General features: G+C 39.1%; 1 protein-coding gene across 1 annotated transcript in view; it reads right to left on the bottom strand.

Annotated features, from left to right (window-relative positions):
• Positions 1-8,291, bottom strand: part of LOC109045977 (rho GTPase-activating protein 23-like) — a 64,430-nt gene extending 56,139 nt beyond the window's left edge. The window contains exon 1 of the mRNA XM_042720186.1: positions 7,836-8,291. Within this exon, the coding sequence (XP_042576120.1) occupies positions 7,836-7,844 (9 nt within the window). The 5' untranslated portion in view covers positions 7,845-8,291. The remainder of the gene's footprint in view (positions 1-7,835) is intronic.
• Positions 8,292-13,922: the final 5,631 nt, after the last annotated feature.

The raw sequence follows: 13,922 nt of genomic DNA, 5'->3' as shown, positions 1-13,922 counted from the left end.
GTCGACTCAAGCTGGCTCATTGTTATTGGCTGACCGGCGGCACATTGACAAAGCTGCCTGGAGACATGGCAAACAGTGACCTCACTTCTGTGCTTGCTTAGATCAAGTTAAGAAACTCATTGGTGGAGTACATTAGGTCACAGCGGGACAAAGACAAAACAAAACCTTTCTTTTGAATGCAGACTTGTTGATTAAACTGAACTATATTGAATTGAAGAGTTAGGGAGTTCTGGAAAGCTGCAGACCATCAGCCAGCACCTTAAAGGGGTCATATGACATTGCTAAAAAGAACATTATTTTGTGTATTTGGTGTAATGCAATGTGTTTATGCAGTTTAAGGTTTAAAAAACACATTATTTTTGTTTCTCCTCGATGCCCTGCCTTCTGAAACTCTGATTTTTACAAAGCTCATCGTTCTGAAAAGTGCTGTGTAAACATAAAACCATGTCTGCATTTGTGCTCAGAGAAACGACAGACAAAACAAGCCTACTCTACTGCTCAAAACTCACGTTTGAATCATCAGTGGCAAATTATTTAAATATGTAAATGTACTTACAGGCTGTGAGTCAGAAGCGCCAGACTGTCCTTGCAAAGTTGGAATTGCCCCACTTTATAGAAACAGCCTTGCACACATCTGAATATTTAGGTTGAACTGTTCTGGAACAGTTTTGTAAATACACAATCCACATCCACAACAGGGCGGCGGCGGCAACAGCAAGAATAAAAGTGACGCCTTCTTTCTTTGTGTGAACATTTGGGTGGCATTATGCAAATCTTCCCACATGGTGACGTAGAGATGTGGGGGCGTGTTAGAACGAGCCGTTTTAGGGGGATGTGGTTGACTCTTAACTTTTATAAAGAAAATCTCTTTGGATTTGAGACTTTAGCCTTTGCAACTTTACAGATCTTCTTTATGCACCAAGAGCTTGTAACACTCCAAAATGACAGGAAAACTTGAAATCGCATCATATGACCCCTTAAAGTTTCTCGTCCTCAGGGCACTGAGAAACACACTGCTGGTGCAGCAGAAAACACAGAGAACATGGCTCTGGGCCCTTCCACTGACTCAATGCCTCAGAAGCCCATGTGGCTGTCATTAGAGAGACAGAAAGAAAAAGAGAGAACCTTTTGCAATACTCAAATCTCCTTTTCTTCAACACATAAATCTAACGAGGCAGGAGATCTTTTTGCTGATTTTGTGTTTATATGAGTTTTGAAGGCAGTAATGGTCCCATTAAAGCCACAATATGTGGAATAGCCTGAAAAGTAGTGATATTTGTACTATTTATTTATTTATTTTGGTGCAGAAAATCTGCATATTTAGAATGATTTCTGAAGGATCATGTGACACTGAACACTGTAATGATGTAATGTAATGATGCTGAAAATTCAGCATTGCCATCTAAGAAAAATATATTAAATATAAATAAAAAATAAAATATATATATATAATATATATAAAATGCATTAAAATAAAAATGTATTTTAAATTGCAATAATATTCCACAATATCGCTGTTTTCTACTGTGTTTTCGATCAAATAAATGCAGCCTTGGTGAACATAAGAGACTTATTTTAAAAACAAACAAAAAAAAAATTTCCACCTCAAACGTTTGAACGGTATAATCCTCTGGCAATGCATCTGTGTTTTACTTTTTTTTTCCATTCCTAACTTTAATTTGTGGTGTGTATATGCCCGTGCTTGTGTGAGAGAGAGTGTTTAGCTCAGAATCCCCTCCAGTGCCCATTATCCTCTCTTACCACCAAACCAGATCAAATTATCCCAATAACCCCTGCAAGCCACAAGATAAGAGGAGATACAGCGACTGGGAAACTGGAGCTCTGTGCCAAAACACAGCCACATGAAGGTTATTTTTCACATAATTTCCATTCTGCTCCCCTTTTGCTTATTAAGCTCTTTTGGGCTCAAAAAAAAAAAAAAACTTTTTCTTTTTATTTACTTTTATGTTAAAGTCACTCTTACGCATTGTAGCAAAACATTTGTTAAATCAAGTGTGTAGATGGTTCCAGCAGAGTCCTTCCCATGTGCTTCTCTCATCATCATCATCATTATCATCATCATCCATGCAGCGCTCGTAATAAAGCCCGGCAGCTAGCTTGTAAAAACTACACTTAGTACTACTGTGTTTTTATGTAATGATCTAATGTTATGCTTTAAATTCAAGCTGTGTGGGTCTTTCCTGTTTCTTTAAGAAGATGTACAGTGGGGTTCGAATAGAGTCCCATAATGAAAATGCCCAAATTTTGTATATTTCTAATTTAGCACTTTTTTACATTAGAATTTATATTATCATCATAACAATTACATGAATTTCTGAATGTGTCAGTATTTGCTTTAATAACAATAGGACTCAAGCTACATGAACCCCACAAGCTGGTGTTTAAATTTGAATTTGATGGTCATATGATCCAGCATGATTTGAGATGATTCAAAGAGCAACTTGAGCTTTTTTGAGAAGAAGAACATCTGACCATCTGTACAAAGAGGCACTTGATCAGTGTCGCTCATTTACTTTGATTTAATTTCATTTAATTAAATGACCTCATTTTACATCATAATATTTCTTTGTTTATACTTTCTAAAAATCCCAAAGCCTTTTGTGTATTTCCAGGTTTAAATAGAAAGTCCCAGATTAATATGGACTCATATGGTTGAACCCCACTGTAGGGGTCTGGGACAGGAGGAGGGAGGGGTCACAGGGTTCACGACCCCATGTCTTCTGTGGTCCCTACAACCTGTCGTAAATCTACGTTGTTCGGTTTTTTTGGTGATAAAGAGACGTTGTGCTTTGTTGTGGAAGACTGATATGATACATTCTGAGTGTTTTACAAATGACCAGGCTAAAGAGAGAAAGAAACTAAACCAGCAACAATTACTCAACTCCGACTTAGATTAAAAACTTAATTATACAAGTGTTGACTACTTGCTATAAATATTTAATGTATTTCGAGGCCCTTAGAAAGCAGTGTTTATATATAGTATGAATATATGAATGTGCAGCAGAAACATCTGTGATACTGTGCTATATTATCCCTGGAGGAAAGTAGAAACCACTAAAAGGTAAAAATAACTGGACTGAGAGGAAATGCTCTGAATTGTACTGTATTGTGTTGCATGAACTACCATTTTCTCCATTTATGAGCTGTGATGAGGATACTGAGGCTGTTTTTGGTCACCGAGACCATCTCATGGTGCTTGTAAAGCACTAACGTCCTGTTTCCTCATAATTCACATGTGGCATAGCATACATACCACTATTTCCTTTCTCTTTACATCACTTCCTTTGGGCTAAAGGTCAAACACCAAAGGGTTTATGCCTCTGTATGACCCCTACATGTTCAAAAACATCCATACATGCATTACAGTGGTTTTGAAATGATTTCAGCACTGAGAAAATAGATATTAGATGCTATTTTTTTTTATTGTTTCTACATTTGGGTTAAAGTTCATCAAATGAGCTCCTTTGAGATGTTACCAACATTTACAAATAACCTAATACCCTGTTCAATCCAACTGGTTGCAGGCATTGCTTTAAAGCGAGCTGACTCTGTTAAATACATTAAGATCTAGAAAGCATGTCATCTGTAAAACATATCTTAGAAGTACATGCCAGTTTCTTCAAAGCCAGACAGTCCATGCTCCATTTAAGAGCAATATTTTGCCCCGTAACCTCCCTCGTGATTTACTGCAACTACAAAAACAATGTTTGCATTATAAATCTATCAATAATGTTAGTTAGTTTGCTAATATGAGGCCGTTTTCTGCTGCCACGTGGAAACACGTGCAGATTAAACATGGAAACATCTGCTTCGGTGAGCACAAAACCTCAGCCATCTGCCCACTAACTGCAGAGTGGGATGAATTTCCCTCCAAATATAATCCATAATCTGTGTAATCTAACCAGCATGATACCAAACCCAAAAATATCGCATTATGGCCACGAGAGGGATGAAATAAATGACAGAGGCAGAATAGAAGAGCTAATGGATGTGAAAGGGTGGAGAAGAGGGCACAAGAGGAAGAAAATATGAATGAGACAGAGAGGAACGAGTGCAAGACAACTCTCAATCTATCTCTCTCTCTATCTCACTCATATATGCAGTTCAGGGCTGGTGGACAGTGATGAAGTAACAGCTCATTAGCTCCAGCTGTAATGTCAATAAAACGCTCATCCAGACAACATGAGAGCTCTTTTGTCTTGTGGTGAGCCTTCAGAAGAAAGATGGCCTAAAGGTTGTCCCTTGCAGTAAATTCCTTGTCTACATCAAATGGAAACTTGTTTTATTAAGTGTTGCTGTCTGAGTGCTGATCTAGAATGATTTAATGCTGATATTGCTGGAGCATCTGCAGTTTCTGCAGTGTAGTATCTCACAGATTCTGTGTACATTTGTAGCCATTCCCTAGACACATTAAAAATGGCTCGTATACAGTTTGGTGAAAACAAATCCCATGTAAGATGAGACCAAAACTTGAGTCAAAGTCAGAGCAAGGGAAGAAATAAAGTCTCTTGGTAGAGATTATTTTTTGTTTGTTCATAAAAGGATCCATTGGCAAGCCATTTTACATCTGTAATGTGACAAGTAATGCGCCACTCCAAGTGTACTAATATACTGTCTAATAGCACTGTTTGTATCACTCAATGGATCCTCTGCAGTGAATGGGTGCCGCCAGAATGAGATTTCAAACAGCTGATAAAAACATCACAATAATTCACAAGTAATCCACACAACTACAGTCTATCAAGTAATATCTTGAGAAGTCAAAAGCTCAATGTTTGTGAAAAACAAAGTCAAGAGGTTTTTAACTTCAAACTGTCGTTTTCAGCTAAAATATAAGTCCTATATACATAGTATTGCTTTAAAAAAGTTATTTAATGCTAAATTTTATAGACAAACTAATCTTGGAAGACCTGAGGGTGAGTAAATTTGCAGCAAATTTTAATTGATGGTAAAACTAGTTCTTTAAGACAAGCTGGTGGGGAGAATCTAAAATAAGAAAATATGGATATGCTAGAAATTTCTCTTTTTCCAATACCACCAATGAAACTGATAAGAATAGACTCCACTTTATTGGTATTTAAATAATATGTTGAACATTATTCTTCTATAACATACAGAAGCTGTATTAAGCAGTACAAAAAGAACTGAATAAAATGTTTCTGTTGATGTATGTTAACATCTGAAATGTCTGTTTATTTGGCAGATCTTGCATCTAATCCACATCATCTGAGATAAAGAAATCAATCAATGTGCAAGTTTCACTCAGAGATAAACCTGACTGCAAGAAGCAAATCACACCAATTGGTAAAGCCAGCCGAAGTTGAACACACCTAATATGAAGGCTTGTCATGAGCCAAAAAGTCAAAGATAGAGTGAAATTATATTAAAAAAAGAAAAGATTACAAATAATTGCTGCATATTAGATACCAATAAATACTGACCTGTCAAATGGTCACTACATCCCTCTATCCCATGAGCACACTACCAGCTCGAGTCAACTGTCTGTTTCTACATTACTGACTACAGTTGCAGCAGTGTCTTGCCTCATGGGCCAAGCTGTTTTATACATATCATAGATACATGTACAGCTTTTTGATGATGTTAAGACAAGAAGGAGCTGCAAACAGATCAGAAGAAACTAGCAGGATGAACTCAGCTGTTATTTTTAGTAGGTTTGCACTTGTGCTTACAGAGCCAGTTACTGTTACTGTCCTACAGTCATTCCATACACCTGATCAATGAGACAACCTTCACACACACACATACGCACACACACACGTTCTGGACTGTATCATAGTCCAGGGAAAATGTCAAGTGTGTGAAGCATTTATCTTTTACCTTATACTACCCTGCACCAATTAGAGCAGAGAAGTGTTTTACTTTTTTCGTATTATCGATCTACTGTTATTCTCAGTCCATGGTGGACTGTAGTTAGTTGTTAGTGCCCATTGGCATTTTTCCATGACAATGCATTTACACAAATAAACACACATTTGGAGGTTGGATCAGGTCCCTGTTCAGCTCTGCCCATAACAGCCTCTTCCTATTCCTCTCGTAACGCTCAATTACACATGAGGGATACTTCTGAAAGTCAAACACTATAAATCTACAGGGGAAATGGGAATCTGAGATATTATATGAAACATCCGCACCACAATATTAACATAAATCAAGCTAAGGATCATGTCACAAACTAATATGTCATTAAACAGATAAATTACTTCAAAAATGCTGATGATTGATACACACATACACACAGATAAAGGGATATAATGACAGACATGTTATATTCCAGTGGTGCCGCTGTTTTTGAAGTATTGTGTATTCACATGTCCTCGTATTCTCACATACATTCACACAAAGTAATGTTTCTAATAATACAACTGTCCTATTCAATGACATCCCTACTATTGCATGGGGATGACATCACCTGGTTGACGTTAGCCCAGAGCGAGATGTGGCTGAGAACGTGCCATGTCCCTGGCTGAATGAGTGCATGAATAATTCATCACTGGAGAGCGAGAAAAAACAGCATGCAACCCACTTAAAGAGGGAAATATGTTAAAATAAATAAAATAAATATAAATATGATAAAATAAATAAAATAAATATTTTGCTAAATGCCATTCAAATGTGGCTGAAACGCAAACAGAATGCAGTGTCATGATGTTTCTCCCACACGCACGGCTGTCCCAAAGGAGCAATACTATTGAGACTGAGACAGAAAATTCAGCCCAGGGAATCAGCATCCTTGTTTCTCTTTAGTGTCACTGCATGAAAACATCCATTCGCTTGTCATCCATTTTACTTTTGTATATATATAATAGTAGCAATATTTAATAAATACTATATAAGTAATCAATATTACTATTAATTCTTATATATAAATTAATAATCATATACCCTTTAAGACCATTCAAAATCAACATTTAATATTAGCTATGTATTAGTGGAATGTTTAATGTCTGTAAAATCTGTATTTGTGAATCCATCGTCAGCTTTTTGAGCTCTTCGAGTTTGAGAAAGCTTGATGTAAATCTTTATTTTCCAATATATGGTTACACTTTATTTTAAGGTGTCCTTGTTACAGTAATATTAATTAACTTCATGTACTTACTATATGGTTAGGGTTAGGATTAGGGTTTGTCTTATGGTTACTTGCACGTAATTATGCGTAATTTATTGTTATTATAATAGTAAGTACATGTAACGTGACACCTTACAATAAAGTGTAACCCAATATTTTTAGCATGCAATTTTTTATGTGTGTGATTACAGAAGCACCTCTGTAACCCTAGTAATTTCCCCACTGGGGTTAATCAATTTTGACTAAACTAAAACAATCTGTCATGTTTCTTTAAGTGCAAAATGACCCTAAACATCAGTACAATGCTTACCTAAATCTGCAGATATCAAATATGATATACTTGTCTGGACTAGTATCTGCGTGCTCATGTTTTAGGTGCATCGCTTTCATGCAAAGCAGAGTTTAAGGTTACTCTTATCTGATTTTAAGCAGTGATACGGCAAAGACTGTATTCAGATCAAATGGTGATTCTGATACCAACACCCTTTCTCGACGAAATGCTGTAGGATGTTCTTTGAATGACATCAGCATCACAAAGAGACAATCATGAACAGAATAAGCTAAAAATATTAAAAGCAAGCCGCGCTGTAGTATTGAGGGTTGTCTTGCTGTTAGAGATTGATGCGAGCATCCTGCTGTGCTGTTTGCTTTCGCCCGAAGCATCACTGGCATGAAATGGGAAACATGTTTGTTCTGTGTAATAGTACACAGGCTGTATATGGCTCACCTGCTCCATGCTTCAGCAATCCCTCTTCCGCCTCCTGTTCCCACTCATGGCACACTATTCCGGCTTCTCAGTGTAGTATTCCCTCAGTATCCTCCCTAATTAAGCAATCCTTACAAAAATCCACAGACGTCCTTACATAGCCGGGAGGCTCCCTGAAGATGAGCCACTGAGATGCATTCCCTCTCCGACAGCCTATTATCCAGTCAAATGCTCCGGAGTGTTCCTATTATCTGTGTCACTTTCTCTCTCTCTCTCTGTCTGTCTGGTTTTGTTGTTATCCTTTGCTCCAGGCTATGTGCTAAAGCAAAGGCACAGGGTCAGGGCTGTGGCTATGATTTCCTCTTCTCCGTTACGGCGGAGGATACGAGACTCCCTCTCACTGGTTTGTTTGCTTCACACTCTTCACCTTGCCTTCATGCTTCCAACTCAACCCTCCCTCTTTCTATCCCCACTTCCCTCCTCTCCTTCCCTTCCCCCACTTGGATTCTGAGGGAGAGGAAGGGGGGGGTTGGTCATAGTGGTACCATGTGACTCCCTGCGCTGGGCCGTGGGACCCAATGAACTGAAGCTTTTTCTGTATCTATGGTGGGGACCCCCTGATGCCCAGCCCAGCCTAGCTCATGCCTGAGAGGAAGCTTCTGTCACCATTGGCAACCATAGATCACAGCAGCCATAATGTGAGTGTGACATGCTCATGTGAGACTCTGCAGCAACATGCTGTGCTGAGAACATGCAGCTACATGCAGTTTGCGTATAAATGAAATAGGGCTGCTTTCCCTGTGTGTGAGAGAGAGAGAGCGAGAGAAAGAGAGTCAAATGTGTGTGATTTAGAGTTTTACTGACCTCTGTAAGGCATGCATGTTTTTCATACTCTTAGAGATGAAATATAAATGTCATGTTCCCACAGTCCTGGAAAACCTGTATATGAAAGTTCCATTAAGAACCTTCAACATCCATGGAACCTTTCCATTGCACAAAAGGTTCTTTAAATTAGAAAAAAAGTTTCTTTAGATTATTAAAATGTTCTTTGCACTAAGAAAAAATGGTTCTAATAAGCTTGTTATGTTAACCTCTGGTTTGGGAAACCAGAATAAACATTGGCATCATTATGCAAACGCCCTCTGGAGCCTTTATTTTTAAGAGTGTAAAGTAATCAGTCTTGTTAAAATGATAGAAATATGTTATTTGTAGGTCTTTGGAAATTAATAAAAGGACTTTTAAAACATTTTGTTCTCTGGTTTTAATGTATTTCATCAATAAGCAATGATATTTTGTGACATTTCATACAAACAATAGTGCTGTTCTAAATATCCTGATATTCTGAATTATAATCTAATCACAAGACTGTAATCACATATACTATTCCAATCAACAGCACAAACGCGAGTGTGATATTGGTTTTATACAGCAGTTTAATAAACAAGAAGTACAGAGTAAAATAATAACATTGATGTTAATAAATGTTTCTTGAGCAGCAGAGAGTAAGGAGTAATGCCTGAGAATTCAGTTTTGCCATTACAGGAAATAATACATTTTAATATATATATATATACATATATAGCCTACATATGTGTATGTACAGTATGTATTAATGAGTACAGTATGTACTCTTTGAAACTGTAATAATATTGTATGATATTGCTGTTTATTGTATTTTTTCAAATGTCTCTTCTTAATGTTCTTAAAGAATTAAAAGCCTTACCAACCCCATTTTTTAAACCTTTATTGTTTTTGACTTTACTTTTTTTGGTAGACAGGACAGGTAAAGGCATCCCGTGTTGGATGGGTGTGGGGGGGGGGGGTCCTTCTATGTATTGGTTTGTGTTTGTTTAGTACAATAAAAACACCTATGTTATGTGTTCTACCCTACTCCTTCTATTTGTATATAAAGCCAAGTGTAACTGATAAAACCATTTGCATTATCAGATCAAAACAGTAAGCCTATTTACTTTTCTCAGAGTCTTTCAACTGATAACACCCTTGGATGCCCCCAAAAGAAGGTTTTGCCAGTTTTAGCTCACATTTAGGGATGTATTTTCCCCAAACTATAGTACACACATGCATACACAGACATACACACTCACACACAAAGTCCCTTGTACAGACAGGAAAGGCTTGGAAGGAACAGGCATGCTTGGTTAATCAGGAAAAAGACATCCTTGGTCATTTCCCTCAACCTACATGGAGAAAATCCATGATTCACCCCACCACAACAGGAGCAGAGCCAAGTCCGGGAAACATTATCCATCACACTTTCCCTCTGTTGTAACTCCTTCATTCTTTTTATTATTTTTTTCATACCTCTTTTCTCTGTCTTACCCCATTACAGGAGGGATTCTGTGGACTTAAAAAACCTCCAAAAACATTAAGATGCAAATATCTACAAACCGGAATGAAATAAATCATCTTTTCTGTGAGAAGGCAGTACAATCTGCAACTCTGAATGTGCTTGCTATCATAAACTTGTTTAGATCAATCACGTTCTCTTGTGTGCCTATACTTGAGTTCATCCCTCCGACAACTCTAGATACAGTTTAAATGTTTGTCCTCTAGATGGAAGTAGAGTGAATTATAGGTAGATCTGAAGACTTTTTCTTTAAAGAATTGCTCACACCCTGAACACACTGCCAAAGTTTCATCAGACATTCTCTGGTATCATTCAGTTTGATCATAGGATACTCAAACTTACTGCTCCACATGACTTCCTTGTTTCTGTTGCTGTTGAAACACAACATTTCTTTCTCATTCTACTTAACTTAGGGATTTTTTCAATGAGTTGTTGCACCATTCTCAAGTTACTTTGGAGAAATATGTGAAAAATACTGTACATATGATTTAAAAAAATTCTGAATACTATAATTGTCAGTGTAGGTTGTATGTCACTGTCTCTCTAATTAAAAGTGACATTTCACATGCAATCAGTTGGGGATGTGACAAGATTGATAAAATACAATAATGGTTAAGAATCTGTAACCAAATCCATTATACATTATTAAAATCAATGCACTTTTGAAGGATTTTCTGTTCACAGAACAAAACTATATATACAATGCCATGCTTGATTTGAGTTATCAATAATTAAAAAAAATAAATAAAAATAAAATAAAAAAGTGGACCAAGTTACCAATCAATATTCAAAGCAAAAGAATCATACTTAAAATATTGACCCGAGAAAAAAATTGCATATAGGGTATCTTTTTTTTTAATTTTCTTATTAAATATTTTATTTCATTGATTTATTTCATTTATGTTGTCATTTTAACTCATTTATGTTGTCACTTAACTTAGTTATTGCCATGTTTTTTTGTTTGTTTGTTTGCTTTTTTTTTTTCTTCCAAAAGCAGTCATTTCCAAGGACATTTTAATGACGTACTTTCATGGAAACACTGCATGGCATGACATTTTCATTGATCTCAAAAAGTTTTGTTTTGTATATGGTAATTTGAGGACGTGTGTTTGACAGGGCTAACAGGTTTTGTGTTTATCTGCGAGTGCATGCACATTCCATTGTAACAGAAGACAGTGTTCTAGGATTTCAAAAGATTTACAGTCTGATTAAATAAACCCACTTTGACCCACTCAGGTTTGCACTCAATCTGTGGATTCCCAGAATTGTTCTAGAGAGAGACAGACAGCGATTACAAACTTTCTTGCTGTGCTTAGTGATCTAATGTTGAGCAACTCAGCTCTAGTTTTCTGAAACCTCAAGTCAATATTTTTTCTTCCTAATTTTATCATTTTATTCTCCATTTCAGCTATGGTCTTCACATGCAACAAAATCTGTCATCATTTACTTATCCTCATGTCACTCTAAACCCCCACAGGTGTGTAAAATGCTGAGAAATTCTGCCTTAAGTTAGTATAGATGTACAGGTACTATGTACTTTATGTCAAAAGGTTTATTCAAATTAAAATGAAGTACCTAGCCAAAAAAAAAAAAAAAAAAAAAAAACAAGAGACAAAAGAGATTTTAATATTTTTGATGTAAAAACCCTGAAACCTGTCACCTGATCATTTTCAACTAAAATTAGCAGCAGGTTTTACAATAGTCTGACATTTGAACATAGTGATTTTTAAAACAAAAGAGGTTAAAACATGGGGCAATGTTGTTGGGCAATGCTGCTTGGGCACTTTCCCATTGAGAATAGGCAACACATTTTCTATACAAATCTCTTTATTGGAGGATCAAAGATGTAACATTTTACAGGAAGTAAAACAGGTGTCTGTCACGGTAGGAAATCCATTGGTTCCTCCGTGTCATGTTTTGTGTTTGTTTTTGTACTCACGTAGTCTCCATGTGCTCGTTTGGTTGATTGTTGTCACCTGTGTGTTGATTGTCTCGCTCCAGCTGATCCTCATCTCCACTCAGCTACTTATACTCACTCATCTCTCTGTCTGTTGTCAGATCCTCATTCATGTCTCAGCTTCCCAGTTGGATTACCGTCTCCCGTGTTCGTGTTCTGGATTGTGTTCGTGTTGTCGTCGTCGGTGTGAGTGTTCCGGTCTGTTCCTGGTTTCATCCATCGACCGCCTTCACATTCACCACCGACTTCACCATCAGCACTTCTCACGCCACCGTAGACAAACTCCCACCAATTCCCACAAACTGGACTCTATTATCAATAAACTTCTTCTGATTGCCTGCATTTGCCTCCTCCTCTTTTACGAGCCAACACAGTAGGATCTGACCATCATGGAAGCAGCAGGCGATCGCTCACCATCTCATCTGGAGGAGTTTCTGCAGAGAGCCGTTGGTCGTATGGATCGCCAAGACAAGGCGATAGATGAGATGGGTCGAGCTTTCCAAGCAATGGTGACGAAGGTGTCCGAGCTCGCTCTCCAGGCTCAACAACAACAACAACCGCCACCCGCTGCGCCTCCCACGCCACCCACACCGCCGATCGGCTCGTCTCCGGGGGGATTTCCCAGTCCGAACCACGCCTCCCCATCCCTGAGAAATATGCGGGTGAGCCAAAGTTTTGTCGATCATTTCTGTCTCATTGTTCTCTGCACTTCGCCCTGCAGCCCCGCACGTTTAACACCGAGGAGAGGAAGGTGGCATTCGTCTTGTCACTACTGACGGGGAGGGCGGCCCTCTGGGGGACGGCGGTGTGGGAGAACCAAGACAGCTGCTGTGCCTCGTTCCACGCCCTTTCGGAGGAGATGAGACGGGTCTTCGACCGCTCCGTCGCCGGGAGGGAGGCGGCTAGACTTCTCACGGACCTACGTCAGAGGACAGGTCCGTATCCGACTATTCCATTGAGTTCCGCACCCTGGCGGCGGAGTGTAAGTGGAACGAAGAGGCGCAGTGGGATCACTTCCTGCATGGGTTGGCTGACCGCATCCAACAGGAGATCCGCGCCGTCGAGCTCCCCACTTCTCTCAATGGCCTGATCGACCTCACCATCAGAGTAGACAACCGACTCGACCAAGCCGCCAGACGGAGGGGGGAGAACAGTTCTCGCGACCAGACCGGAGGCTCAGCGTCAGCGCTCAGAGGTTGCGGTCAGCCCACCAGGAGATCTTGAACCCATGCAGGTGGGGCGAGCTCGGCTCTCCCCGGGAGGAGAGGATCAGGCGGAGATCCCTGGGACTGTGTTTATACTGCGGCAGCCAAGAACATCACATCCAGCGCTGTGTCCGGTAAAAGACCAAGCCCGATAGTAAGACGGAGGCTACTATCGGGTGGGATCTCTGCCAGGAAGACCTCATCTACATCGACACTCCTTCCGGTGAGTCTACGGTGGTCCACCCACGCACTCGATCATCACGCTTTGTTGGATTCTGGGGCCGAGGGTAGTTTCATGGACTTTAAGTTTGCTACTAGACTCAACATTCCTCTCACCTCCCTCAAACAGCCCATTGCACCTTTTGCACTCAACGGACACAGACTGCCAGTCATCACACAGACCACTTTACCGGTTTCTCTCATCACATCTGGCAACCATTCGGAGGAGATTTCATTTTACATCACGGACTCACCTCAATCACTCTCAATCACAATTCTCGGTCACACCTGGCTCCAGAAACACAACCCCAGGATCGATTGGCGCCTCGGATCTGTGGTTAGCTGGAGCGAGGAGTGTC

The sequence above is a fragment of the Cyprinus carpio genome, chromosome B3 (genome assembly GCF_018340385.1).
Source record: "Cyprinus carpio isolate SPL01 chromosome B3, ASM1834038v1, whole genome shotgun sequence".
Classification (NCBI taxonomy): Eukaryota; Metazoa; Chordata; class Actinopteri; order Cypriniformes; family Cyprinidae; genus Cyprinus; species Cyprinus carpio.
The sequence above is the reverse complement of the archived record's forward strand: the minus strand, read 5'-3'. Positions and strand labels throughout refer to the sequence as shown.